Here is a 27,973-nt window from a genome sequence, read left to right on the forward strand (position 1 = left end):
CAAGCAGTGTAAACAAACCGCCACGTGTTTGGGGCTTTGTCATGCAGCGATCCCGGCAGGTGGAAAGGGGAGATGTTGCCTCGGAAGGTTCGCTCAGCCTTTAGATTCGCGGGTTATCGTACATCCACTCTACCTCGCCATGCCACAAAGCAAGCTCATCTCCCTCGAACTCACATCTCACCAACGACGACTTCCCTCCATACCACTTGTGCACCTCACATCCTCTCCACCGGCGACAACCCCAGCAACTTCATCCCATTACTCAACACCTGCCTCGCGCTCGCATACAACGCCATCAACGCCGCCTTCTTCTCCGCCGTCTCCGCATACATCACACTCATCGTCTTGGCATTCCTATTACTCGTGTCCTTCGCGTCATAGCAACTGCTCAGCTGATGCGTCATCTTGAACAGATATGTCAGCACCGTCACCGGCTCGCGGGTCTTGTACGTGTTCAAAAAGACGTCCGGCCATTGCGCCAGCAAGCGCACGAGCTCGATGCCTTCTTTCGCCGTGATGAGACTGAGGTCCGCGGTGAGGAGTTGGTCGGCGGGGATGGCGGTTTTACGCTCCATAGAGCAGACGCGGGCGTGGGAGTATTGAAGATACGGGCCCGTGTCACCTTCGAAGGACGTCATCTTCTCCATGTCGAAGTTGTAGCCGTTGATGCGCTTGCCGCTGTAGTCCTGCACCATGATGGCGGAGATGGCGAGGATGTCGGCCGTCGCTTCGGGTTTCTCAACTTGCTCGTATTTGTCTTGGTTCTTGCGCATGACGTCGTGCATGAACTCTTTCGCGTGGTCGAGGCTGTCGGCCAGGGATACCACGGTGCCTTTGCGAGTACTCATGGTCTGGCCTTTGGGGTCTTTGACCATGCCGAAGGTAATGTGCTCGCATTTTGCTACGATGTCGCTGTAGGGAGGTCCCATCAGTTCCAGGATCTTGAAAAACTGCGCAACGTGAACGTCCTGCTGAGAGGCGATGACGTAAATCATCTTGTCGAAATGGTACTTCTCGAAACGCTCAGTGTTAGCTGCGATATCCCTGGTGAGGTAGAGCGAAGTGCCGTCCCTCTTCTTCACCAGCGTCTTGCCGAGTTTTGGTGCACCGTGTTTCGAGAGGTCGACGATGACCGCACCTTTGCTGTCTTCGCTGATATTCTTCTTCTGCAGGACTTGTGCCGCCCGCTCCATGTTCTCCTCCTTGACGGTCGACTCGCCACCGTACTCGTCGAAGTGGATGTTGAGTCGAGCATACATCTGAATGTAAGCTTCAATCGATAGATCTCGAAACCTCTGCCAGTCCTTCAGCGCTGCTGGGTCACCCTTGTACATTCGAGCGAAGAACTGCCTGGCCTTCTCGTCTATGCTCGGTATTGCTGCAAGATCCTCTTTGGTCTTCTCAATGTCGGCCTCAATCTGCTGGAGCTCCTGTTCTTGCTCTGCGGTCAATTCTGGAGGTGGCGGGGGCTTCTCGCCCTTTGCTGGTTTGGCCTGCTTGGTTGGAAGCTTTAGCTTCTCCAGTTCCTCTTTCCTTTTCAGTAATGGCTTCAAGGGCTCCTGCTCTTTGGAGTTGTCCTGGTTGATCTTGACGTAGACTTCGTTGAGATGCTTAACGGGATCCTTCTGCAGTTCGTCCTCACTCCCGTACTTCTCGAATCCCTGCGTAAGCACACCATACTGCTTGCCCCAGTCACCCAGGTAGTTCAGAGAGTACGCATCCCAACCAGCTCGCGAGTACAGCTTGACGAGGAAGCCGCCGATGATCGTGCTCCTGAGGTGGCCAGTGTGGAACTCCTTGGCGATGTTCGGGCTCGAGTACTCCACGACCATTTTCTGCTTCTTGCTTGATGAATTTGATGGATCCTCACGGCCAAGGCTACCATTGAACCCGTAGTCTTCCTTGTTCTTCAGCACGCTCGGCAAGACCAGTTTGGCATACGGTTCCGGCTTGAAGAAGAATCTGACGAAGGTCTTGTCGGCGCTCGGCTTCTCGATCAGTGGGCTCTCAAACTTCTCCGCGATCTGCTTTGCCAGCTCGTCCGGCTTGGGGCTCTTGATGCGCAAAGCAGGTACCGGGAGCATGAGGTCGCCATGTTTTAGATCCTGTGTCCATTGCACGGCATTGTTGATGATTTGCGGCTCGGCTCCGGTGATGGATTGCAACTGCTCGATGATGACCGCTCGGTAGACATCCACAGGGTTGAGGTCAGGATAAAGTTGAACGCCAGGAAATTGTGGCATTGTTTGTATGCCCAGGTTCTGGAGCTCGGTGGTGATGTGGTCCATGACTGAGGTCGAGTACGCCTGGCGGCTGCTTGCTCTATATGTGTTTCGGCTTTGGAAGGCGCCTGTATGGTGTTCTTTGTTTTGACGATGCCAGGGTGAATTTGTGACTCTTGCCTGACTCAACAGTGGCCAGGTAGAAAATTTTGGTTGCGCCGGATGGTGGAATACGAGTCTCGTGCTGCTGAGCTTGCATATGTTTCGAGTGGCAAACATCAACCGATGGTATCCTGGGCCAACGCACTATGCCGTCATGTAATGCATGTGATTGAGGTGAATAATCTATGTGTTGATGTGTATAGAGCCCTGGAATCGAGGAGGTCGATTTTGCGCCACAACCTGCGCCACCGAAGCCAAATTCTGCTTCCATTCGCGAACTTGGAACGCTTCTTGAACTTCGACACCTTCTCCGAAACACGATCAAGCGACAAGGACATCTCCGTAAGTACATCTATCTCATTTTCTTCTTCGAGAAGGCAGGAAGGCGGGCAGGCAAGCAGAGAGGATGCAGGCAGAATGGATGGAGCACCTCCGCTCAACGCGGGAGTTCTCGCACACAGCAGCAACTCGCACAGCAGCTCAGCACGACTCACAACAGTCGATTGCTCCGGGCGAGAACTCACCCTCGGCCTCCCAAGACGAGAGCTCGCTCCTCAGGCGGCAGGCTTCTCGAAGGCAGAGACAGCGCGTAAATATGTTCAGCAAGACACTTAGCATTCGATCGTGCGCTCGAGAAGCTGCTCTTCTGTTAGCGGCTGCGAGCTTCTCCTAGACAGCAACAGACTGATAGCAGCTCATCACCATCCTCAAGGGTGGATCCTGCGTACGAGAACTAATCCCCTGCGTTGCAGGTGTTCCCCCTTCTGACTGACGCGTTCAGCTGCAACCTCTCAGAGTGAGTCATTTTGCATTTTCGTTCAAACTGTAGTTGGCTTGGATGACTGTTCTCGAGAAATGTACATAAGAGTCTGACCTAATAGCACCGCCGACAACCTTTCTGGAGCACCTCCGGGATGGAGAAGGCGCCCGGGCCCATCGACCTCGACGGCCGCACCCACGAGGGGGGCGGCCAGCTTCTCCGCAACGCAGTTTGCCTGGCTGCACTTACCGGCCGCCCCATAATGGTCCATCACATCCGGGGGAACAGGTCGGGTGGCGGCGGGCTCAAAGCCCAGCACCTGGCCTGCGTGAACTGGCTCGCCGAGGCTTGCGGCGCCGCGATCGAGGGTGCAGAGAAGGGCAGCAAGACGCTCATTTTCGAGCCTCAAGACCCCTCTGGAGCCCCTAACGCGGTTTCAAAAGCCTTCAAACTGGTTACGCGAGACGGAGAAGCCGTCTACGAGACCCGCCTGGACATCGGCACCTCTGGCGCTACCGGACTGGCTCTGCAAGCTATCTTGCCGTACATTCTCTTCTCACCCAGCCGCCCGACAGATCACCCAGTACGGCTGACTCTCACTGGCGGCACCAATGTCTCCGGCTCTCCATCGTTCGAGTACATCGACAACGTCCTTGTCCCCACGCTGTATGCCATCGGCCTCCCAGACATCCGCGCAACCTTGAAGAAGAGAGGATGGAGCCAAGGCGGCAGTACAATCGGTGAGATCACCTTCGACATCCCAGCGCGGCCATATTCCTCCCTCCCAGCATTCAAAAAGGCACCTAAAGACCCCAACACCAAGACATACGGCCCTCTCCATCTCGAAGCCACGTTCGTAGGCCCGGCATCAGTCCACGATTATGTTCGCCAAGTCTTGCCGCCAGCAATCTCCCACCACTTCAGCGAGCACATCGACGAGACACAAGGAACCCTACATATCAAATGCGAAGGCAGCCTCCATGAGAAGCGTATTTATCTCATCATCTTGGCCATGATGCCAGATGAGGGCTATAACCCTGGGAACACCTACCAGCTCGCCTGCGACTGGCTGTACGATCGCAAAATCACCTCGATTGAGCGCGCGGCCACTGAGATGGTCGAACGTGTTGCCAATTCGCTTGCTCAGCTGGTTGATGGTGGAGCTTCTGCGGACGAGCATCTCTGCGATCAACTGGTCATCTTCCAAGCTCTCGCGAAAGGCACCAGTCGAGTCTACCCTGGCGTTGACGAAGCCGACGATCCAAGGGAGCCGAGTCTACACCAAAGAACCGCCGAATGGGTGGCGAAGAAGATACTGGGCGCAAAGTTCGACGGGGACAATGCTTGCGAAGGTATTGGGTTTGGTGCCGAAGCAGACGATAAGAAGCTCAAGGAGGCCCAAAGCAAGGAGAGGCACGAGGACGTGAAGACTGAAGCAGACGAAGAGGAGCGTGAGGATAACGCGCTCGCGCTCAGATTGAAAGCTTTCGGTATCAACGGCCCTGACCGGACCGGGCATGGCGGGTCCACGATGCCATGTTCAAGCTGCAACACCGACGACACCACCTCGCGCACGTGAATAGCATAACCGACCATCCATCCCTGAACACCTCGCTGCGCTAAAACCCAGTATCAAATATTACCACACCCACATCTCCCATCAACATTAAGCCGGTCCATCAAACATCCTCGCCTCCAAATCGAGGCTACTCTTTCCACTCCTCGCTGGACCTCCACCGCCAGCATCGTTCTTCAGATTCAACCTCGCGAATCCAGCAGCCATCGGCGAATACGACCTCACCCTCTCTGTCTCTGGTGAAAGCGGACTGCGTGCCGCAGAAGGACAGTCTATCGACGTTCGTTTCGGCAATACAGGTGAATTGCACGGTGTCGGCGTCACCGCTGTTGTGCGTGGCCTTGAAGCTGACCTCGATGGTTCGCGATAGATTGCTGCTGGGAAGAAGACCGGTTGTGTTTCGCTCGACGCAAAGGCGGTGTCTAGTGCTGCGCTTACGGATGGCGTCCGGGGTTGTCTTGCCGCGCGCATGGCTGGTCTGCTTGTTGGTCGGAGTTCTTGGTCTTCTGAGCGTGCGTGACAGTGGCTGCAGAGTTTTGTGGTTGTGGTGCTGCTTGCGCAGGCTGGGCAGATGTCGTTGCGGCTGCCGTCGAGTGCTGGTGTGTACATGCTGGCGATGCTGTTCGTGTAACTTCAATCGACGTTCGTTTCCTCAATTCTCCGGACCAAGGTAACTTCAGCCCAGAGTGATTGTCGGAATGAATGCTATCCCAGGAAGTTGTCCAGTCAAGTGCGACAGTGAGGGTAAAGTAATTTGTGGCAATGTTCTCACAGATGTATCAGAATGGAAAGGTCTTTCGGCGCTTAAAGATACATATATATTGTCACCCACGTATCCAGCTTTAAGCAGGGTCTGCGGCCTATATATCAAGGCACCGCAAATTGCGGCTGTCTCGGAGCCCGCGTCGTCACCTCCCCCGAATCGCTTCCCTAACATCCACCACGTCGCATATCCTAACGAAATTCTCCTCCTCGGACCACGCGATGCCACGCGATCTTTACACGAGTAGCCCAAAGTCTCTGCGCCGTTGAGCATCCGCAAGGTCCCGCCTGCTCGGAAACTTTCATCCGACTCGGGGAAGGGACGACAAGCTTTGTGCGTTTGGCTTTTGGGTTCGAGGCTGGACGCCATCGTGCTGGCGTCCACGTGGATTTCCCAACGTGTTTGTAAGGAGAGTGGAGGTTTGAGTTGTTCTACGGATGCTTGTGGAAGCCGAGGTTGTGGTTGGAGGGAGGGAGTGGTGGTGGTGGGCTGGAGATGTGATGAAGATGCGGTTGCTGTTTTGGGCATTGGGCAGCGAGTCGACGAAGGAGTTTCTTCAGGGATGGTGATGCTTGGCTGATCTACCCGTGCTGCGTTTCGGGTCGGGGTGATCGATCGAGGAGTGGAGACCTTCGAGAGCCTTTAGGACGAAGGCTTGTAGTCGACCATGACAGCTGCGTTGCACTGCTCCACCGACCAAATTGTATAGAACAGTAGGAATACCACAAGGCGAGGAGAAGTCATATCGACATCTTTAATCTGGAATCTATGCCACGAATACAGTGGACTTATGTATGCTCCCTGAACCCCAATGCCAGCTAAAGTACATTGAAACCTACCCGCTCAAAAATACACAGACCAACGCTATGCACAGCATCATCGTACTGGCTCAGTCGCCTGCACCTCTTGGTATGGTGGTGTTTCTTCGTAGGCGGGAGCCTCTTTGTACGCTAGCGCATCTTCATACCGCGGGAGCGGCTCGATGTCCTTCTCATGGTCCGTCCTGCCCCTGGTCACACTCCAACATGCTTCTTCGTCCAAGCTGATGCCGCCCTCCAGTTCCCACATAGCCCGTGCGATCTTGATCCAAGCGTACCCAATGAGCCTTCCGACCAGCAAGCCGACGAAGCTGACAAGGAGTCCGGCTACGATGCCCGCCAGAACCGGTATGAGTATGGCCGTGACTCCGCGAGCGAGGGAGGGCAGAATGTGCGGCTGTCGATGACCGTGTTCGTGTAAGCGGGATGGACGCCAATGCCCGGAGGGGCCGTGCTGGCTTTGCTGAGGGATTTCGACCTTGAACTCGGAGAACTTGCTACTCTTCGCTGGGATGTGGGCTTTTCTCGAGCAGGGTGGACGAGGAAAGCCGAAATTAGTGTTGCGGAGGGAGGACAAGGCGGAGGTGATCCAAGACTCGGCTTTACAGAGCGCGCTGGGAAGGTTGACGCACTTTGAGCCCGGGTGCGGTTGTTGCGGTGGTGGTTGGAAAGGAGCCAGACTTGGATGGGGTAGGCGTTCCACTCCCAAGATCAGATGCTCGCCAGCGCTCGTCCGCAGCAAGTCGATGGCGACTTCGCCGAGATCCACGAACTGCCTCTCCAGGCCCGTGATCTGCAGCTGAAGCCTGATGAGACGGTCAACATCACCGTGGCTATCGCCTGAGTCTGAAAGCACCGGAGCCGAAGAGACGACAAGACTCCAGGACGTGACTTCCAACGACCGCCGCTGTGCCTCTCTCGAGAAAGATGCAAGATCGGATGCGTGTGCCGGCGTCTGAGTAACATAGATGGGTAGTCCTCCCACCGCAGCTGCTAGATAGGTGTTTGATGGGTAGATGGCCTCATCGTCGAGCTGTAGTCGTTGTCCATCGTTCGATGTGCTTAGGTCGAGGATGATGCTGCTGGCGCCGCCTTGGATCCAGAACAAGTCGCCTTCATCGTCCACGAATTTCTCCTGGGCGGTGTTGTCAGGTTTGATGAATGAACATGAAGGACAAGGTATCTCGATCCGTTGCCTTTTCGAGCCGACAATGGCGGGTCTGATCTCGTCGTCCGCGGAGGGTGATGATGAGGGAGGAAGCACGAGGGCGCTGGCCCCTACGCAGAGCGCTGTCGCTAAGCCAAGTCCTCGAGTCAACATAGTCCCAATTCCTGCTTCCTTGTTCTCTGCCGATCAAAGAATGTAGATAAACAGCGACAGGTATAACAACTCCTTCCAATTCAGAGTTTCACTTCGTGATCAATAAGGCAGAGCAAGAAAGAGAAGGCCGCGCAAGGTCTCGTATTCCACGTTCTCCCTTGACACAGCACGTGACGGCGTCGTCCCGATGATGTGATTCTGGTGCGCGATTGAACCATTCGACGGGTGTGGATCCTGCTTGCGAATCTTGCGGCTTCGTGCGACAAACGCCTCTTTCCTCCTGCAGGCGCCAATCACCTTCTTGAGACGAGCTGTAAGGGACCGGGAAGATCAAGGACGACTGCGAAGTGCGGGAAGCGACGATTTACTTGAATCGAGTTTTGAGCGCTTTGTCTGGGAGCGTTTGCTGCAAGCGGCTATCATGCTCATCCTGATGCCGTCCCCCTTGCATGCAGATGCTGTCAACCGCCCAGCGCTGCCGTACGAGGCCTTGACGGTTTGACCGCAGCATCACGCTGGCGGATAATAATTCCCTCAGAACCTAGCTCCCTGCTTACGTGTACGAGAAGCAATGGCTGCGGCTCAAACGGCAGTGAGGGGGACATGAATGATGAACGAATGGCCGCGCCGCGTGTTGCTCGTGTTGCTTGTGGAAGAACGACACCGTTTGTTTAACCATCACCCTCGCCAGCGCAACTGAGGAGTCTTGGTGCGATCAAGCATTCCGTCCTGCCTCAACCGCCCTCCTACAGCGACCGCTTCGATGGCTTAAGCAGCTAGCAACGTATTCCAGCCGCCCGACATCCCGTCTAGACAACAATAGCTGCGTATGAAGCAGTCCTTGTCATTGGCTCTACCAGCACCAAAGTAGGTACATTCACACGGTATTTGACCGCCGCACCGTATTCGGAGGTGCCATGAAACGCAGACCACGCGGCCTCTATGGTTCGAACGGCACAGCTCTTGTAAAGCTACCGAGATCTATTCGCAGAGAAGCGTCTGCCAATCTCCTCCTACAAACTTCGGTGCATGCAAGCAACAACCAGAAAAGGCACATGCCAGTATGATACTGGAAGTAGAATCATCGTCTTCTCGACTGTTCTATGACTGGCAAGGGCTGCTGTTTCTTCCAAGTGATACGCAATCGAAATTGCAACGCCGTCTTGACCGTCTATACGTCTTCCCCCGTACCAAAGCAACGCTCAACAAACGATGCCACATCCATCAGCCGTCCATCCCGCCCCATCCCACTCACCAAGCTGATGCCAAAGGGCATCGTACCTTCGTCTCCTTGATAGAATGCTGCGTTGACATTGACGGTGCAAAGGTCCAGCACGTTCGCGAAGTGGGTATTTTCGCCCATCTTGGCATTCAGACTGATGGGATCTCTGTCCATCGCTTCGATCGTAGGATGGCAAGGGACAGCTGGTAGGACCATGACATCGATCCTTTCGAGGAGCATTTGAGCTCTACGCGTGCATTCTGCTTGCGTCATTTGATCTGAAAATACTTCGTACGGTTTGGCTTCTCGAGCGAGGACAGCTCCGAACAGCTTGCTGATTGTGGGATGGAGGTGATCGAGATTCTTCGTGAGGAAGTCTGCGCCGATGCAGGCGATGCGTTCGTTGACCAGCGTACCGCTGTAGAGGAGACTATTTGCGATGCGGAAGGGCTCAAAATCGGCGTCTGAAATGGACAGAAAACGTCCACCAGACGCCTCCAGCTTCTGCACCGACCGCCAGAATTGAGTTTGAAACTCCGGGGTGCACGCCTCTAGCGCAGAGGGCGGCGGAACAGTGAAGGTGAATCCTGCGTTCTCCACGCCGCGATAGTCCATTGCGCTGAGAGGGAGCGTACCAGGGAGTTTCGCATAAGCGTCCTCCGGGTCGTAAACATCCAGGACCTGCCATACACTCCGCGCATCCGCAACGCACGTCGCAAAGACCGACACCGTATCGAGGCTTCTGCATGCCGGGACCACGCCGCGTGCGGAGATCGTGCCCTTCGTTGGCTTGTAGCCGACGATCCCGTTTAGTGCAGCAGGAACGCGGCCAGAGCCAGCTGTGTCCGTCCCGAGAGCGAACGTCACCATCCCAGAAGCGACGCATACTGCAGAACCTGAACTGGAGCCCCCTGAGATGAATTTGGAGTTGCCGTAGACGCTCGTCGTTGAGCCAAACGGAGAGCGACAGCCACTGAGGCCGGTGGCCAGTTGGTCCATATTTGTCTTGCCAATCAGCAGTCCACCCGCCTCCAGGATTGCGGTCACTGAGGGCGCAGACTGTGAAGGAGTATAGGAGTATGCCGGACAAGCTGCTGTCGTAGGGAGGTTTGCAACATCAAAGTTGTCTTTGACGGCGAAGGGGATGCCGTAAAGGGGAGGCAGAGGTCTTGCTGCGAAGGCTTGTTTAAGACGGAGTGCCTCTTCAATGACGATTTCGCGTGGTCGAAGGTGGATCCAAACGTTTGGGTGCGTGGCGGAGGTTTCCTCTATTCGATCGTAAACCATGTTGACAAGACGCACAGGTTCATTTGATCCCTTCGAATACTGGTTACGTAGGCTTTCCAGACCTAGATCACCAGGTAATTTGGAAGTTGCGGTCGGTGGCGTTCGTGACACAGAACTGGGTAACGATAGCAGCTCGGTGCTCGAACCGATGTATCCGAAAAGACCATCGTATGAGCAAACCATGTCCATGGACGTTTGCACGAAGCTGACGTTGAAGCCAGAGGTGCAGTCGGAAAGGATGCAGCATTCGAAGCCGCGGTCGTTTGCCTCGCGCAGAGTTGTCGTGACGCAGCATCTACGGGTGTCAGCGGGATTGCACCAAAATGTGCTGAACACTCAATGACGACATACTCGGTTGTAACGCCGGCGAAAAGCAAATGCGTGATCCCTCTGGCCATGAGCTTTCTATGTAAATCCGTCGCCCAGAAGCTCCCTTTGCCGGGCTTGTCAATCACACACTCGCCAGGAAGTGGCGCCAGCTCATTGACAATATCGTGCCCTTCCTCGCCTCTTACCAGCAGCCTACCCATCGGCCCTTGGTCCCCGATGCCGAGTGTGTGATGTCCGGAAGGGCTGTTCACCTGGCGATAGCGTTTGCTTGCTGGCAAGTCCGAGAGATCTGGAACATGTCCTTCACGTGTATGGACGACATGGAGGCCTAGCGATCTGGAGGCACCGAGTGCAGTCTTGATTCGACTGACCACCGATCTCACGGTTGCGAAGATTTCGGCGGAACCGCATTGAATAGAACCAAAGCCAGCAGGGTCGACAAAGTCCTTTTGCACGTCGATGATGACCAGAGCTGTCCTCTTGGGGTCGAAGCGGAAAGCGTACGGCTTTGCAGTCTCGAGAGCGTACGTTGGTGCCATGATGGGCTTGAGAGGCGGACGTGCAGGAAAGGACTGTCGAGGAGCCCTTCCGACGGCGTCTGTTGTTGTCCCGTTTTCTGTTGACTTGTCGCCAAACCGTCGTCTGTCCATAACTCTGGTAAAGGATCCATCGCGGCCCGGGCATGGAAAGATAAGCAACTGGGCGAGGTTCTACTGACTAAAGATGGAGAGCCAGGACGAGGTCTCGACCGAGTCAGCCATGTATCCTCTGCCAGAAGAGTAGTCGGTATAGATCGGAGTGAATGAGGTCCACGTGTCGTGCCTTGCGTTATCAAAAGCGGAGAATGAGGATACAGATCACGACCTTCACATGCACAACATTGATTACATGACTCAAGACATTCACGTGATAGTTTAGGCGTCTTGGCGGCATCTCCACCCCACTTCACTTCTATCGCCCCCGTCTCGAGGCCATCCTCAAACACAACGTAACAACCTCGCAGTCAATATTGTCATCTGCTGCCCTGCTTGCCGACCGCCTATCTTCCACTGCCTATCTTGTGGACCCGTATGCGCTCCGCTTCAGTCGAGTGAACCTCGCGCATTGTCCGATCACGCAGCTTGTTAAGTCCACTCGCCGTCGCCTTCCGAAGACGGATGCAAAGCGATATGTCGGCAGCGAAAGACTCGTCCGACGGTAGATACGAAAATGCATGAGCGCGCAACGGCAACCTTGATACGACTGGCGAAGGACGTTTCCCGGAACTATTCGAGGCTACCCATACCCACAACCTATGCTTTGCCCTGGATCTCCTGCTTCTTCTCCATACGACTAGCTGCCAGCCTGCGGTACACGTAGTCGCCAGCCAGCACGGGCTCATATTTCGTCTGACCTTCTGTCAAGCACGAGTCCAGCGTTGTGATGACCGAATCGTAATTGGCACCGAAGAAGAAGGGAATCGAGTACCGCTCTTGTCCCGTCACGTTCCACACACGGTGCACGGTGGAGATGAAACGGTCGTTGGTCCACCGTGCGAGCATGTCGCCGATGTTCACGACAAAGGTTCCCGGCACGGGCGGAGCCTGGATCCATTCGCCATTGGCGTTGAGGATCTGGAGTGCCGGAACGTTTCCCTGGCAGAGGATGGTGAAGCACTCAATGTCTGTGTGTGCGCCGATGCCAAGCGCTTCCGCGTCGTTGGCCGCTTGAGGAGGGTAGTGAAGAAGTCTGCCCATGGCTCCCGGGGTTGAGACGAATTGGTCGAAGAAGTCCTCCGGAAGCTGCAAGACACACGCAAACAGCTTGATCAGTCGCCGCGCAAGGCTCAGGATCTCGCCGTAGTAATCCGCGATGGCCTCTTTGAATCCCGGAAACTCTGGCCACACATTTGGGCCTGACATGGGATTCGCCTTCCATTCTGCCTCTCGTCAGATCTACTCCCACAATTCTGGTGGGCGGGCGTGTCTACGTACCTGGCTGCTCTTTGGCCTTGGGCAATGGGTCGAGGCTTTTCTCGTATCCCCAGTTGAACGCTTCGTTCAAATCTGGCTTCCTCGTCTCATCCGTTCGCACCTCTGCTGGCGGCTCGTAACCCCGGAGAATGCTGGACTTCTTGTAGTTGATTTGGTTCTTTGTCGTGCCATCTTGCGCGAAGAAGTTCTTGGCAACGTTAAATACTGCGTCAATCTTCTCCTGCGGGACGCCGTGATCTTGGATGTACAAGAAGCCGACTCTGGTGCAGGCATCGCGGAGCTGCTCCAGTAGTACCTCTTTCGGCGCTTCCAAGGAGATCAATGGGATCTCATTGAAGTCTGCGCGTCGCGCGACGTCCGAAGTGACGGTGCGCTTGTTGCCGGCGAACGAAGTGAATTCCATAGCGAGTAAGATGGCCAGACGACTTGAGTGGGAATTGCGAGCAGAAGTCGACCTTTCAATCAGTGCCTCCTGCTGTATGCCGAAGCCGGCAACCAAGTGGATATGAACGCACTAGTCAGGCACGATCAGATCCATCAATCCCAGGATCCACGTGGTGGTGGGACCCTTCACGTGGTAGTGGGACTGCGGGACTCTTCTGGACTATGGCTATCTCCAGTGGGTCGTTATCAGAAGCGGTACCGGGTCAAGGTTCTGGCTCTGATCGGGACCCTTCCGACATATCCGGAGTATCTGCGGCAAGGTGCTTCTCGCCAGGATGGTCTGGTTGGCTTATCGTTGCCTATCGTGTCTCAACAGACGTGTATCTCATGCTGCCAAGAACAAGATATGTATATGAAGGCTCAGCACCCGGTGCTTGCTCTGGAAGACAGCCGGTGTGACCAGCTCCCTAACACCGTGGAACTTCTCCCACCATGGAACAGCTTCGAGCTCGCACCGAGCGAGTCAATCGCAACATCAGTTCCAAACGGAGCAAAGATGGCTGGATCATGGAGAAGCAGCCCATGACGTTCACGGACGGGACGACTTGGAGCAACGTCGACTCCGATGTCACGCCCCTTGAGCGTCGCACCTGGTCGTCTTGGACGATCTTGGGATACTGGTTCAGCGATGTCCTGTCAGCACAGAGTTGGGCTGGTGCCTCGGCAATCATCGCGGTCGGACTCACATGGTATGTCGCAACGCCTCATCATTCCTTGCAGCGTCGATGCTGATGTCGACAGGCGGGAGTCTGTCTACTGTCTGATCCTGGGTACCTTCGTCGTCACGATCCCGCTCTGTATGAACGGTGCCATGGGAGCGCAACTCCACGTACCCTTCCCAATCTGCGCGAGATCGAGCTTTGGGTATTACTTCAGTCGTTTTGCCATCATCATTCGCATGGTCACGGCTCTCTTCTGGCACGGTGAGGCTGTCTTCCTGTCCAAACTCCCTTTTGATTGTACTGATCCGGTCCCAGCGATTCAAACATACTCTGGATCGACGGCGATGACCCAAATGATCCGTGCAATCTGGCCTTCGTACCTGGACATCCCGAATCATCTCCCCGCGTCCGCGGGCATCACCACACAACAGATGGTGTCGCACTTTCTCTTCTGGTCCGTCCAATTCCCCATCCTGCTGATTCCACCCCACAAGCTCCGATGGTTCTTCGTCTTCAAGACCGTGGTGGTAGTCGCAGCCGCCGTCGGCACGGTCATCGGGATGTCGGTACTGGCGAACGGCGCGGGAGACATCTGGGACCAGCAACCCACCGTCTCTGGCTCCACGAAATCCTGGCTGATCCTGTCTTCCATGTCTTCGATGACCGGCGGCTGGGCGACCATGGCCACCAACGTCGCCGACTTCACGAGATACCTCAAGAAGCCAAAGGGTGTCTATTGGCAGTCGTTGTTCGTCCCCGGCATCTGCACCATGCTCGGCGTCTTCGGCATCATCGGCACCTCGTGCGCAAAGGTGGTGTACGGAGAATACATCTGGGATCCCCTCGCCCTCGCCTCCATGTGGGAGGGCCCAAAAGGCCGCGCCGCCGCCTTCTTCGTCGGCTTCGCCTGGTGCGTCGCGCAGATCGGAGTCAACCTGTCCGCCAACGTCATCTCCTGCTCCAACGACATGGTGAATCTGTTCCCGAAATACATCAGCATCCGCCGCGGCGTCGTCATCACCACCGTCATCGGCGGCTGGGTCATGGTGCCCTGGAAGATCGTCTCGTCCGCCGCGAGCTTGCTCAACTTCATGGGTGCGCTGGGCGTGTTCCTCGCGCCCGTCGCTGCCATTACGGCGTGCGACTTTTGGGTGGTCAAGCGGCGCGCGGTAGATGTGCCGGCGCTGTACCGTCGGCATTCGAGATATCGCTACAACACGATCGGAACGAACTGGCGTGCCGTCGTGGCGCTGCTGGTGAGCGCGGTGCCGAATCTGCCCGGCATGGCTGCTGCGGTGAACGCCAATGTCGATATTGGTGGCGCCGCTTACATCTACGACATCTTCTACCTGTATGGCTTCACCTCGGCGTTTGTCGTGTACGCAGGACTGAGCTGGGCGTTCCCAGCGCAGGAGACGCTGATCGAGGAGAGCATTTACGAGGATGTCGTTCTCATGAACGGAGTGGAGATGATCAACGATGGAGTGCATCGGCCGTTTGCAGATGGAAAGGCTGTTGCTGAGGACCGGGCTACTGAAGTCAGCGCGAGCTAGATAGGTACATGTACTTCCCCGTGCTGTGTAGCTGCCATCGTCAACCACGCCATCAGAGATCCTATCTCCACCTCAACCCATCATCTATTCCGACTCCGTACATCAAGTAAACCTCCACCGCGCATCAACACCCTTCCGCATCACCAACGGCGCCACCCCGACCGTTGCCGCCGCCAACCCCACCACCGTCGCCAACATCTGGAACTTGTTGAAATCCCTCCCCAACACATCGAAACTCCCGCTCGGCCCTACTCGCGTTCCGAAAATGTCGTGGCCGTACGCGAACACCAGACTCGTGGACTCGATGAACGCAGGGCTGGTCAGGACTTCGTTGATACCGATGACTGAACGAGCGTGGTTGAGGTACCAGCGCGGATCGAACTCGATGACGGGGGCGTAGCGGACGAGACCTTCGGCCAGTTCGTCTTTCGTCGGGTCGCGGTTGACGGGGCGTCGAGGGTCGAGGATCGAGTAGGGGATGCTGACGATGCCGTCGGACGCGGGAGTGTAGGCGAGGAGGTGGCGGGATGTGATGCCCTGTTTCGTTCGGGTGACGGCGAGTTTAGAGACGGATTCGGGGATTTGGTAGGTTGCGGTGAGAGCGAAGGGTTCTGGTGAGGTTTCCAAGGTGGAGAAGTTGGCGGCCGATTGGAGGCTGCCGCGGTCGTTGGGGATGAGGGATTCGAAGAGCTCGCCGACGATCAGAAGGTGGCCCCGCGGGTCGGCCGAGGTGGTGAGGGTGTAGGCGAACCAGTTCTCGGACATGATTGAAGAGATGGGATCGGCGAGGTCGACGGAGGTGTGTGTGGTGGAGTGCAGGATGGCGCCGGAGAGGGTGTCAAGAACATACACGGATGCGGTTTTAGAGGCATCATTTGTGGTCGCCAAGAGGGCCACATTGGGGTTGAGGTACTTGTAGAGGACACGTCGGTCACCCAGCACTTTACCAATGTTGGCGACCGGGTCATTTACGGGTCGTGGAACAAGGCTGTGAATCCTGTCTTGAGAGCTGGGGGTGAAGTGCCAGAGCGAGCCAGCGTTTTCAACGTCAAGACGCTTGGCTTCAAGGCCATCGTCCGTCATCGTGTACTGGACGTTCGGTCCAGTCGTCGCTGCTTCGCGAGGTGGAGGAGCAAGTAGCAAGTGTCCATTCGTAGCGTTGAAGGCAAGCTGCTGTCCACCTTGCCCTTGGTGCAAGATTAATACATCTGCTTGCGACGTGAGCTGTGGTCTCCACGTCTTCCCAGCTTGCAATGTAGTGGCTTGTCGGTTCCAGAGCACTCGGTCAGGACTTCCAGCATCCAGGGCAATCAATCGCCCGCTAGCAGTCGCACAAGCGAGTATCTGGTGAAAGCCAAAGGCGTCTTTGGCCATTCCACCTTCGCTGCTCGTCCCAAGGAAGCCACGCATGAACCGCTGAGGAAGAGACATGAGCATGCGAGGCAGGTATTTCAGTTCCTCAATGTGGCGCTTCATGCGGTGCACGTATGCAGCCACGGCATTGCTGTGCGCTTCCACTTCCAGTTCTTGCTCGAGCTCTTCGATAGCAGAAGAGGTAGCGAAGGTCGCAGAGGAGATGTCAGCGAGTGCTTCCGGACGGTTCCAGACAGGGCTGCCATCCCTAAGTAGCATCCAGTCGCCCGTCGAGAGTGAGACGGCTGTCCGGATGGCCGAGACTGCATCATTCTTGATGGAGAGCTCAGATACGGCGTGTGTCGGTGTGATGACTTCGCTGGTCCCAGAATCGATGCCCAAGCCTTGAGCTTTCCACCTGCCTAGTATGCCATGAGAGGAAGAAGATGTGGTCGTGATCTCGTCTTCGGTGATTCGTGTGAAGTAGACATTGGCGTCCGATACGCTTGTCGAGAAGGCTCCTTTGCCTGCGACCTTCGGCAGACTGTATGCTTTTTCGATCTTGTTCTTGCTGAGATTGATATGGAAAACATCCGCCCAGTGCGAGTTGGCGGTCTCGTAGTGAACTAGAAAGTGGGCCAGCGAGTTGGTGTGGTATGGCGCCTGGATGCTGATCTTCTCCACTGCTCTATCGTCATGCTTCTCAATGTTGAAGGAGGAAGTGCTCTTCGTTCCAATGATGTTGACCTTGAGGGTGGTGTAGGCGGCATCTGTCCAAGCAATGATCGGTGAAGCGGAGTTGGCGCCAACAGAGAGGATAGTTTCCGCGGTGGCTAGCTCACTGTCAGAGCTGAGGGTGTACTCATCGGTCTTGTGACCATCGACAGAGTCTAAGGACACCACCCGGATCTTATAGTATCCCAACATCGTCTTGTGAAGCAAGATCACGAAGACCTCCGTGGAGGAGGCAGATACTTGGTAAGGCAGATCACCGCCCTCCACCTTGAACTGCCACCTCTTCGTACCTGAAGCTCCATCTATGCGCTGCACAGCAGGACTGTCGCCGCTTGAAAGGACCAGTACGTCTTTGTTCCCAGCACTCGCCAGCTTATCGCTCAGCTCCAGTATCTCCACGTCTTCCACCGGTCCATCTGTATTCATATCCCATGCTAACCGTCCATCCGCCGCAGTCCATGCCGCGACCCGACTTCCACTGCCGCTGACAACCACATCCTGTCCATCTGCTGCTCGGAGAAAGCCATTGCTCCGCTCAGTCACATTCTGCGCGAGTGCATGCCGCCATACTATTTCACCATCCCGTGGATTTACTGCCCCCACTACACCCTTCTCTGAGAGAGTGTACAGCAGCGAGGCCTTGGAGTTGGTGCTTGGCCGGTGGAAGAATGTGGTGTCCTGTTGGGGCTGACCCAGTAAAGCGTAGTGGTAGTCTACGTTGTAAGCCTCATCGGCGAAGACTGCAGATGTGGTTTTGAGCAGGAGACATGCCGCTGCGATCAAGGGGATCCGCATCATGTTGTCGCTACTTCATCGCTGTCGCTTTCATGTGATTGAAGTGAATTAGGCAATGCCAAAAGCACGTGCAGATTGAGCCGCAAGAACGTTTCGCCGATGCTGAGTCAGGAACCGTCACTCTTCATTCAGCCTTATTTGTTTCGTTTCTTCTTGCACGCCTTCAACGTCAACCTGCTTGCGATGCTCCTTTTCGGGCAATGCAACAGCGACAGGTACCGCCTGTGGAGACGAGAGCGGTATGGCAAGTTCCGTCAGGGCCAGGAACATATCGCAGCGCACTGCAGCCGAGACGTCACTAGCCGGTGCCGCAAAGACGCTGCAGGCACGAGCCGAGGAACATCCACTGAATCTGCTGAAACTAGGTGATGAAGCTGCCCCTCCAAGCTCGACCGTCTGCCGTTCGGAGCATCTACCGATAACCCCAAGTGGATGCGATGCGACCGACGCAGGTCCTGACTTGGGTACCTGAATTTCACGTGAAAGCGCAGCCCCATGTCGTACAATGGTCGGCAATGCCATTGAGTTTATCTCCATCTCCACCGACAACTTACCTGGCAATCGCCGTCACAATTTATCCTAGCAGTCCCAAGGGAGTGGCTCCGGTGGTGGTCAGCCTTTGAGATCCGGCGGCGGCGGGGGAGCGCTCCCATCCGCAGACTGCTAAATTAGCTGCTCAACACCCCCCAGTAGGCTGCCGTCACTGGCGGCGGCGTGCTGCATGACTGAGCTCGATCGTCGACCACCCTCCTCCCCCGGCACACTTCCGGCGACAGCGGCCAAATCAGCGTAGCCTCTGCGCGAGCATTACGGCCATTGGGCCCGGCAGAGCTTCTACTGCACTTCTACTGCAGATCCATCGCGTGCGGACAGGCATGCTGCAGCAGTAGTCCCGCTCGGCTAACTCGAGACGTGCATGGCCAAAGCAAAATTCCCTGGCGCCCTGACATCAGACTTTCAGCAGCCATTGCCGGGAGCTCGACACACTACGGTACTCTGCGCGACATGACGGACCGGCAATGAGGAAGCTAGTATTTCCACTCCCTTCCCACGGCCACGGCGCCGGAGGCGGATCGTCTGTCGTATTTCCCTCCAGTCAACTCAACTTCTTGAGATCTGTCAAGGTTGGCTAGCCATTGTTCCTCAAACTTTCCATCCTATCTATCCTACTCCTACACCTCCTTCGCGACTGAAAGCTACTCTTCTCGCCTCCCTCAAACCTACTCCTCCACTGACCCAAACTTCAAAAAGAGCTTGTGTGACCTATTTCGCGAAATCATCTCATCCCTACCTCTGCCGAATATCACCAACCCACCGGCGCTGGACCGTTATAGCTGAAGACCTCCCAGCTCAGAGGCACGAGGGTCTTCAGCATATCCAAGCCACAGCATCGCCTTCTGCACCGGTCCCAACTTAACCCACTCAGTCAATGTGCGGCCGCTATCGGCCACGCCAGGCTCCCGTGTCATGTCGCGCGCCGGATACCAGAGGTGTGGACATGCCATTGGCTTCTAATATGAGGATGAAGATCTGATTTGAAACGCAGAGAATATCACATAGCGGTCATTGGATCCGGAGGCGTGGGAAAGAGCTGTCTTACTGGTATGAGGAGAGATTCGAGCTATCTACCAGCAGACGACGCAGAAATGCTGATGCTGTGAAGCACAATTCGTGCAGGGGGTGTTTATCGAGAGCTACGATCCTACCATTGAGGACTCGTATCGGAAGCCTATGAGTGTGGATGTGCGTGAAATCTTTGAGTACAATGGCTCGCGAGCAATTCAGCACCACTGACAATAGCAGGGCCGCCATGTCATGCTCGAGATCATGGACACAGCCGGGACAGAGCAGTTCAGTGGGTTATCCAATCCCATCTAGCCCAAACTCCATGCTAACACTCCACAGTCTCCATGAGGTAGTGCCCAATCCACCATTACCCTTCAATCACCCGGCCTCTAATTCGAATCACCAGAGAACTCTACATGCGTGAAGCCCAAGGCTTCCTCCTCGTCTTCTCCATCACCTCCCTCTCCTCCCTCCAAGAACTCGCCGAGCTGCGGGAGCAAATCGTGCACGTCAAAAACGACCCCAACGTGCCCATCGTGCTGGTCGGCAATAAATCGGACCTCGAAGACGACCGCCGCGTCTCCCGCAGCAGGGCTTTCGCGGTCAGCCAGGCGTGGGGGAATGTGCCGTACTACGAAACCAGCGCCAGGAGGAGACAGAATGTGACCGAGGTGTTTGTGGATGTGTGTCGGCAGATTATCCGTCGGGATGTTGCGCGCGCGAGAGTGGAAGGCGGTGGTGGTGGGGGGAGAGACCATAGAGGTGGGGGCAGGAGACGGAGGAGGGAGAGGGAGAGGCAGAGGAGTAGGAGTCGTAGGCGGTATGAGGAGGATGACGAGGAGGATTATAGAGGTGGTGGTGGTCATGGGGGGAGGAGGAGTCGGTGTGTGATTTTATGACGTTGGCGTTGGGGTGTAGGTGTTTGGTATGGTGCGGTTAAAAACTTGGGTATAGATGGGAGAAATGGAAGAAGGCTTCTAGCCATTGCGAGCAGAGTTGACGACTCGGGACGAAACTCGGAACACTATCGTGTACATATGGTAATCACAATGCATATACCATGTCCACTAACATACCCTACCATGAGCTCCGGACTTTGTGGTGATCACGGCGTGTTTGCTACAGATGAACATTGAGCACACCAGGCATTTGGCACAGTTCTCTTGAATCTCTATTGTTACATTCTGGTCGATATCAACCGACTGGCGGGCATCTATCTCTTGAGACACGATCTTCCTCTTAGGTCGTTCGATCTTCCGCCTTCCTTCACTGCTTGTCTCCTTTGCTCTTGCGGTTTACTCCGCGACTCCGCTTTTACTTAAAGCTCTTAAGTCACAGTGTATCCACCGTCCACCCGCAGGTCGGCGCCCGTCACGTAGCCGCTCGCGTCACTGCACAAGAACGTGACCGCGCCCATCAGATCCTCTGGCCTTCCCATCTTGCCCTGCGGGATGAGCGATGTCCACTTCTGCGCGAGCGCCGGGTTGTCGTCGAGGATCTTCTTCGTCCTGTTCGTTTCGTCAGCAAACGCCCTCACACCGCCCAGATCTGAAAAGCAAGTACTCACAAAGCCGTCAACATATACCCAGGCGAGATGCAGTTGACCCTAATCCCCGCATGCGCCCACTCCACCGCCAACGAGCTCGCCAAGTGCCTCACCGCCGCTTTGGCCGCATTGTACGGCGCCTGCGGCTGCGGCACGTTGACAATCGCACCGCTCATGCTGCCAATCATCACCACGCTTCCCGGCGCATTGCGCGACATGAGATGCTTCGCCACGCCTGTAGCAAAAAGATAAGTGCCGTCAACATTCACACCCCAAAGCTTCTGCATGCGGTCGTGCGGGTACTCGATGGCGTCGAAGTTCTCCGTGAAGCCGGCGGAGGTGACGAGGTTGTCGATTTTGCCGTGGGCGCCGAGGATCTCTTCGAGGGCGCTGTTGACGGAGGTCGGGGAGGAGACGTCGGCGTAGTGGGCGGTGACTTTGGGGATGCGGTCGGCGCCTGGGTTTTCTTTTTTGAACGTCGACATGAGGATGTCGGCTTGGTGTTCGGCTTCCTCCTCTGCAGTATCATACATTAGTTTCTGTTCTTGGAACTCCAGAGAGTGGGGTAGAAGATGGAGGATAGCATACTGTTCAAATCAACAATCGCAACATCCGCACCGCTCACCACCAACGCCTGGCTCATCACCAATCCCAACCCTCTCGCACCTCCCGTCACCACACCCACGCGGTCTTCCAAGCTGAAGCTCGCGAGTGTCCGCTTGAAGTGAAATCCTCCCCGTCCCTGCACGGGATGCTGACGCGGCAGATCGGCTTCTTCGGGGTACTCGACGCGGATGCGCTTGTCGGTACGTGAGTGCTGGCCCTCGTGTTCGAAGGCGCCGAGCTCGCCGGAGGTGGTGTAGTGCTCGTAGTCGCCATTGTCGTTCGGATCGGAGGAGGACTTGTCGAGGGTGAAAGGGGAGGTGGTGAAGGCGCGGGTTGCGGTGGTTGGGGAGACGCGCTGGATGGTAGGCGGGCGGGCGGCGGTGGTGGAGGCTCTCGAGAGTTGGCGGAGGAGGTTGTGCTTGAACATGGTCGCTGTTGGTGTCAGCTTAAGCTTGCGTTACACGTGAGAGCACGGCGTCGAGGGAGAGCCAATGGGCAAGGGATGTGGTGGAAGTGAGAGACTTACCGGTTGAAGGGATGGTATAGACAACTGGATGGTGTGGTATAGAGACAGGAAGAGAGAGGGATGGTTGGAGGTACGAGAAGAGTGTATCTTTCTGCAAAAGGATCAACGTGTTTCTTCCAATCGCTTCTGTTTCTGGCTCTTCACACGAGCTCTCAACACTTTCTTGGATGTGACGTTGCTAGCTCAGGGTCCAGCAGAACTTGAAGGCGACTCATGTCAGCTTCTTCTCATCATCTTCTTATCTTCTCCATTGTCAAGTCTCACCGAACTGCTTCACAGGATGGCTGCCATTCTCGTATGGGCATATGTGCCAGACATGACATGAGGCAAGAGCAGCAGGAGTGCCGTCAAGGCACGCACGGTAAGACTCGGAGGTATAAACATGAACAAGCCCCTTTTCTGAGAACATCTATCACTTCCTATCACCGCCTGCACCCCCTACTTCTTCCTATTAAACCCATCAATCGCCGGCCCCAACGCAAGAATATTCGCCGGTGCATCCAAGTACCCCAGCTTCAATTCCAACACCCTACACATTTCCCCCTCATTGAACTCCTTGTCCGCGAACACCTCCTCCAGTCCCTCGCATGTATCGATCTGGCCCCAGTACTTGGATGGGAAGGCAGGACCGAAGGTCTTCGCCAGAAGCGAGTAGTCCCACTCCCCGACTTTGTTGTATGGGGCGTCTTTGCCATGGATGGCGTTCCACGGTGTAGCCGCGCTGTTGAGGATGATTCTGGAAATACAGTCAGAAAGCTGTCTTTCGGTTAGATGATGGAAGGGCCACTTACACGATAAGGATTCAGCTCCAGCTTCAGCATATCCGCGAACGCTTGCGCCGTGAGCTGGAGACTGCCCTCACCAGTGACGAGGATGCAGCGCCTGTACGCTTTGTTCTCCTTGATGGCTTTGGCAGCCCCAACAATCGCACCCGTGGCGTATCCGATCGACCCGAAGACCGTCTGGTTGAACATTGATGCCGTGGTGGGTAGCTTGCTGGCTGAGATGCCGTATGGCGGAGGTACCGGTCTCGCCGATGATGAAGTCGCCTGGTCTGATGAACCTGCCGACCGCCTGTTCGATACATTAGCATCACGACGGCAATTGTGAGGAAGGGATGTTGATGCTTACCGCCCAAAGGTAGTCCTGGGTCAACTTTGGGCTCTTCTCAATGTTGGCCAATGGGTAAGGATCCCAATCGACCTTGGCGGTGGACGTCCTGGCTAATGGTTTGTCTTCTAGGCTCTTGATCAGTGCTCGCAGCAGGTACTTCATCTTCAGCAAGAACTTTTTGGCGCCGATCTTGACAAAGAAACGTTGGAAGTCGACAGCCACATCCACCCCGACCTTCTCCGTGAACTCACCGGTGTTGAAGTCGCTCTGCTCGATGTCAGCATACAACTACTTCGTCTTAACCAATAAAGATTGGAGTACCGGGAAGTTTCCAATCCAGAACACCGCATCCGAACCCTCAACAGCCTCGCGAACCTCCTTGTACGATCCAAGCCCTGAACACACACCACCGAAGTTCGGCAACTCCTCATCAATACCTCCCCTGCCCATACTGGTCGTGAAGGTCAGCAATCCGGTCAGCTTCGCCAGCATCCCGCACTCCTCCGTCACGTAATTGCGACACGCATTGCCATCGACAATGAAGATGGGCGACTTCTTCTGCTCCAGCAGCATGCGCAAGTCACCTACCACCCCCTTCTCGAGCTCCGGCTCATTGGGTGGCAGCTCACCATGGATCGGCTTGTCCAGTCCCGAGCTATCGCAGGTAAGATGCGACATATCGACCGGCACACCGATATACACCGGTCGGCTCTCCTGCAGCATGGTTGTGAGGCAGCGATCGATCTCTGCAGCTGTGGTCTTGGGATTCAGCAGCACGGTGGTGGTCGCGGAGATTTGACTGGCCATCTTCTCGAACATGTCGAACTCGCTCGTGCCGAGGGTATGATGCATGACCATGTGGCCGCGCATTGCATCCCCTATTACCAACGTATCAGCACGCCACCCATCACCATCTCGCCTGTCGAGGAAAGTGGTACTCACGCCCTGGGTACCCAACCACATGCGCCACCGGCACAAGCTCCGTATACTGGCCCGCCTGCCCACAATACGAGCTCAGCTCACCGGGGCCATAGGTGTCGACCCAAGCGCCAACGCCCTTGAGACGCGAGTAGCCGTCCGCGGCATAGGCGGCGATCAGCTCGTTCGGGTTGCCGGCGAACTCGACGCCCGAGTCGCCTATCAGGTCGAGAAGGGCGAGCTCGTAGTCTGCGAGTGGTCAGTGGATGGGGGAGGCATGGGGGAGGGGATGGGGGCTGACCTCCTGGGACGCTGAAGACGGTTGAGACGCCGAGTTGTTTGAGGCGGGTGAAGAGGTAGTTTCCGATTTTGATCTCGGGCATGGTGGAGTTGTGGATGAGGTTTTCGTGGAGTGAAGGGGTGAAAGTGGTCTATTACTGACTTCCTGTCTGCTCCAGCAACAATGAGGTGGGATTGAAATCCGGATACTGCTGCGTTCAAGGAGAGGCTTCTCTTGACACTTTTCATACACCGGAAGGCCGAAGTGGGATTGATGCACGCTGTGCATTCCATGGCCGTCCGAAGCCTCTTATTATACTCAGCAGTCTCTCTCCCTCACCCTTCCCATCGTACGCAAGCCATGCCGCCATCGCTCAATGCCACCGCCCACAATGTTTCCATTGATCTTTCCCATCGGCGTTGGATACATCAGAGCCGCGGGTGGCCGACCCATGTCTCTGGTATAGCCGTCTCCACCCAACCAGCTGTAGTACGTGTTGTAGCTGCTGCTTTCAGCTCAAGCACCGCTTTGTCATGCAGCTTGAACCCAAGGATCAGACGTCACTGGTTGGAGAGATGCAGGCTGACTATGCATTAGTGCTACCTTTGACCGAAAAATTGGACCGCTGTCGCCGCTTCTTCCTGCTGGTGAGCGTGCTGGACTGCTGAGTTGTTGCTGCGGTTCTACTACGATCTAGGAAAATTGCATGAGCCGAGTTGAGGGATCACGGCCGTACCTTGCGGAAGCCGTCGAAAAACGCCGCCAGAGCCGCGTTTACCGGGTTAGAGGTGAGGGCTTCAGCCGATACGGCTTCGTCTTTTCTCGGGAAGAAGATGATCTAGTGGTGAGAGTGAGGTCGAAACGAAGGAGGCGGATGCTACAGCGCGGTCCAATGAAAGCCGAAAGAGTGGTCGTGGGCTACATACATACAAGTAGTATACATAAGTACCAGTACATCCCCAACCACCAACGCTTGACGGTCCTTAACTGTCATACCCAAGTGTACCTCCGCTTCACCAGGTTCATGTCGTCTCGAAGTCGATTGCACTGTCTACACGCTCGAAGAATGGTCCAGAATCGATCGCGGCCTTTGCAAGCCCCGAATCCGAAAGCACCCCTATGAAAACATTCCTTTCCCCATCCTTCAGGACTGCTGAATATCTGACAGTGCCACAGACAGACGCTGAAGCTCCGCCAGCGTCATCCCGCCCCCTCTCACCCTGGCCACGCTGCGCCGTAGAAAAGTCACGGTCTCATCGTGGTCCGGGTCTCCGTTCGCAAGCTCGACCACTTCTTGTTGGAAGTACTCCAGAAGATCGTTCAGGGGTGGCAGTGGCCCGTCGGGGCGACGATCGGATGGGAAGCCGAGCGGTGCGAGGTGGGTGAGCAGGATCCCGAATTGATCGCGCAGTAAGGCAGAGGCTTGCTGGGCGCGTTTTAGAACGACCTTGGCGATATCCCTGGATTCCAGTGCGGATTTGAATGTCAACCCGCCTGAACTCGAAGTGGCGTCGATGAGTGCGGCGGGACCCAAGGCTGACAGATCGATCGTGCAGCGTTGTTTGCGAGGCAGAACGTAAACATCCAACGATTTGATGGCGTTTCGCTCACTCGACTCGTCGGTGTCGCTGTCTTGGTTTGGTTCCCTGGCCTGCATCGCGAGCTTGATGAACATCCATGGCATCGAGCCTGTGGCGGTTCTAGCGTCGATGTCGGTTTGAAGGACGGTCAGGAATCGCCTGAGTCCTGGCACAGTGGCGATGTGTGTTGGTGGTCTCGTCTGCATGTTGGACTGCGATCTCGGCTTGGCCCACCGGTGTCAAGAATAAAGATGAGACTGGTGACGATTCTTCAGAGAAGAAATGAGAACACAGTGGTCGGAGAGTGAATGGCAGGGGGAGGGGTCCAAAGTGGGAGCTTTGGTATGCAGAAAGCGAGGTCTCATAAGGTGGATACTTATAGAGACAATCCAACGATCGTTGATAGCCTACCATGCACCGACAGGGGTGAACACCCGCAAGACGTCGGCTGGACGCATGAAGCTCGTCTTGGAGGACAAGCCATGTTGCCACACTCTGCTTTCGACGGCAACCTTCCGATGGTCCAGCAGCTCGGGACTGACGTGGTATACCCAGTGGTGCTAGAACAGACTTTCAAGTTTGGCTCGAGAGCGACTGCAGTCCACCTCTACCCTGTGCTATGTGATGGTAGAATGGAGAAGCCGTGGCGATGGTGAAGAGACCTCGAGCCTCGCCTCCAGAGTGGGTAGTCACAGGTTGATGAGTTCAAGTCAGAGGAATGCCGTCCACTCATAGGAATTCCTCTTCTCGCATGAAGGAGTCTCGTGATCGTGCTGAATGCCCAGTATGCTTCGTTCCGAGGCGCTGCCGTGCGTCCACAAACATTCGTGTTTCCGCTGTGCGACAGGAGACGTATTTTGGAGCACAAAGTGTCTCAGCAGTACCGTGAGGCTGGAGTGGTGGTGTGGTGCCGGCATGCTGTCGCTGCGGGATCCCACCACGAAAGACCTGTACAAGACATCCACTCTGCGGTCTTCTTGCCCATATACTTGCTTCCAAGCCAAAGCCAGTCATAGCTTCGATAAGCTTTCCAGGTTGCCACCGCGAATACGCTGAACATCTGCAGCCTTGTGCGGAGCAGAGACGAGGCTTCGCTACTCATCACAATCTGCACGTTGAACCGTGGAGGTTGACGCGCACCCAAGCCTGGCGACCCGACACCGTGGATGGCCATTCACCACGACGCTGGGACTGGTCATGGCGCCATCATCAACCCGGGGCCATGGCTCTGGAGAGTCTGCGTACTCTGAATGCTCGAATGGTCGTTGTGCTGCTGAGCATTCGGCCGTCCTGTCTTCCAGTGTCACGATGAGGGCCGGGCTCGGACAAAGCACACCAGAAGGAGCAGACCGTCAGACGAAGTGAGCGAATGCCTTGTCTCACCCGTCCTCGGAGCAGGCCTGCGGTACGTATGCCGTGTCGACGAGGTGTGGAAGAAGACGACGTTGTCTTGCTCAGCTGCGATGCCAAAGATAGATCAACGTGATCCGCGGCACATCCTCCCATCAGTCAGCATCGGCACAACGAGCTTCGTATTCGCTGCTCAGTGACTGTTCCAGGCCCCCATCACCAAGGGACTCCCACCCCGGCCAGCTGCGTGTTTCTACATGCGACCACCAATCAGTTGCACCCACGCTTTGATCCTGGAGCAAAGAACATAGCAAGCGAGCGAGCAGCAACGCGAGAAGTCGTACGTTGCGCAACCGGGCGCCGGGGCCAGCATGACTTTCAAGGGCGCAACGAGAAAGAACTCAATTCCATTTGCCTGAACGCAAGCTTCGTGGATTCGTTGCTGATTCCAGGTCGTGCCGGTAATAAAGACGTCTGTTTCGCTCCTTACGACACGCTGTAGAATCTATTAC

General features: G+C 55.8%; 11 protein-coding genes across 11 annotated transcripts; 3 read left to right on the forward strand and 8 right to left on the reverse strand.

The window, feature by feature from the left end:
• Positions 1-215: 215 nt before the first annotated feature.
• SYR1 (arginyl-tRNA synthetase) lies at positions 216-2,288 on the reverse strand (the record flags this gene model as incomplete). The annotated part of the gene is made up of 1 exon (XM_064802516.1): positions 216-2,288. One exon carries the CDS (start codon positions 2,286-2,288, stop codon positions 216-218), a length of 2,073 nt encoding a protein of 690 aa, XP_064659877.1.
• Positions 2,289-3,298: 1,010 nt separating this feature from the next.
• LTR77_005270 (uncharacterized protein) lies at positions 3,299-4,723 on the forward strand (the record flags this gene model as incomplete). Its single annotated transcript, XM_064802517.1, has 1 exon — positions 3,299-4,723. The coding sequence occupies one exon, from the start codon at positions 3,299-3,301 to the stop codon at positions 4,721-4,723; it is 1,425 nt and encodes a 474-aa protein (XP_064659878.1).
• Positions 4,724-6,359: 1,636 nt separating this feature from the next.
• On the reverse strand, positions 6,360-7,622 carry LTR77_005271 (uncharacterized protein; the record flags this gene model as incomplete). The annotated part of the gene is given in 2 exon segments (XM_064802518.1): positions 6,360-6,915; positions 6,934-7,622. 2 exon segments carry the CDS (start codon positions 7,620-7,622, stop codon positions 6,360-6,362), a joined length of 1,245 nt encoding a protein of 414 aa, XP_064659879.1.
• Positions 7,623-8,793: 1,171 nt separating this feature from the next.
• On the reverse strand, positions 8,794-11,000 carry LTR77_005272 (uncharacterized protein; the record flags this gene model as incomplete). Its single annotated transcript, XM_064802519.1, has 2 exons — positions 8,794-10,426; positions 10,483-11,000. 2 exons carry the CDS (start codon positions 10,998-11,000, stop codon positions 8,794-8,796), a joined length of 2,151 nt encoding a protein of 716 aa, XP_064659880.1.
• Positions 11,001-11,753: 753 nt separating this feature from the next.
• Positions 11,754-12,837, reverse strand: LTR77_005273 (uncharacterized protein; the record flags this gene model as incomplete). The annotated part of the gene is made up of 2 exons (XM_064802520.1): positions 11,754-12,379; positions 12,435-12,837. 2 exons carry the CDS (start codon positions 12,835-12,837, stop codon positions 11,754-11,756), a joined length of 1,029 nt encoding a protein of 342 aa, XP_064659881.1.
• A 473-nt stretch (positions 12,838-13,310) lies between these two features.
• LTR77_005274 (uncharacterized protein) lies at positions 13,311-15,093 on the forward strand (the record flags this gene model as incomplete). Its single annotated transcript, XM_064802521.1, has 3 exons — positions 13,311-13,567; positions 13,599-13,801; positions 13,856-15,093. 3 exons carry the CDS (start codon positions 13,311-13,313, stop codon positions 15,091-15,093), a joined length of 1,698 nt encoding a protein of 565 aa, XP_064659882.1.
• Positions 15,094-15,195: 102 nt separating this feature from the next.
• LTR77_005275 (uncharacterized protein) lies at positions 15,196-17,979 on the reverse strand (the record flags this gene model as incomplete). Its single annotated transcript, XM_064802522.1, has 1 exon — positions 15,196-17,979. The coding sequence occupies one exon, from the start codon at positions 17,977-17,979 to the stop codon at positions 15,196-15,198; it is 2,784 nt and encodes a 927-aa protein (XP_064659883.1).
• Positions 17,980-19,958: 1,979 nt separating this feature from the next.
• RSR1 (Ras- protein rsr1) lies at positions 19,959-20,542 on the forward strand (the record flags this gene model as incomplete). Its single annotated transcript, XM_064802523.1, has 2 exons — positions 19,959-20,425; positions 20,497-20,542. The coding sequence occupies 2 exons, from the start codon at positions 19,959-19,961 to the stop codon at positions 20,540-20,542; spliced, it is 513 nt and encodes a 170-aa protein (XP_064659884.1).
• Positions 20,543-20,869: 327 nt separating this feature from the next.
• Positions 20,870-22,121, reverse strand: LTR77_005277 (uncharacterized protein; the record flags this gene model as incomplete). Its single annotated transcript, XM_064802524.1, has 3 exons — positions 20,870-21,050; positions 21,110-21,605; positions 21,677-22,121. 3 exons carry the CDS (start codon positions 22,119-22,121, stop codon positions 20,870-20,872), a joined length of 1,122 nt encoding a protein of 373 aa, XP_064659885.1.
• A 537-nt stretch (positions 22,122-22,658) lies between these two features.
• PDC1 (Pyruvate decarboxylase 1) lies at positions 22,659-24,634 on the reverse strand (the record flags this gene model as incomplete). The annotated part of the gene is made up of 6 exons (XM_064802525.1): positions 22,659-22,976; positions 23,012-23,269; positions 23,352-23,600; positions 23,655-24,211; positions 24,276-24,500; positions 24,553-24,634. 6 exons carry the CDS (start codon positions 24,632-24,634, stop codon positions 22,659-22,661), a joined length of 1,689 nt encoding a protein of 562 aa, XP_064659886.1.
• Positions 24,635-25,675: 1,041 nt separating this feature from the next.
• LTR77_005279 (uncharacterized protein) lies at positions 25,676-26,317 on the reverse strand (the record flags this gene model as incomplete). Its single annotated transcript, XM_064802526.1, has 1 exon — positions 25,676-26,317. The coding sequence occupies one exon, from the start codon at positions 26,315-26,317 to the stop codon at positions 25,676-25,678; it is 642 nt and encodes a 213-aa protein (XP_064659887.1).
• Positions 26,318-27,973: the final 1,656 nt, after the last annotated feature.

Source organism: Saxophila tyrrhenica, assembly GCF_035928015.1.
Source record: "Saxophila tyrrhenica strain CCFEE 5935 chromosome Unknown scaffold_7, whole genome shotgun sequence".
In the NCBI taxonomy this organism is placed as follows: Eukaryota; Fungi; Ascomycota; class Dothideomycetes; order Mycosphaerellales; family Extremaceae; genus Saxophila; species Saxophila tyrrhenica.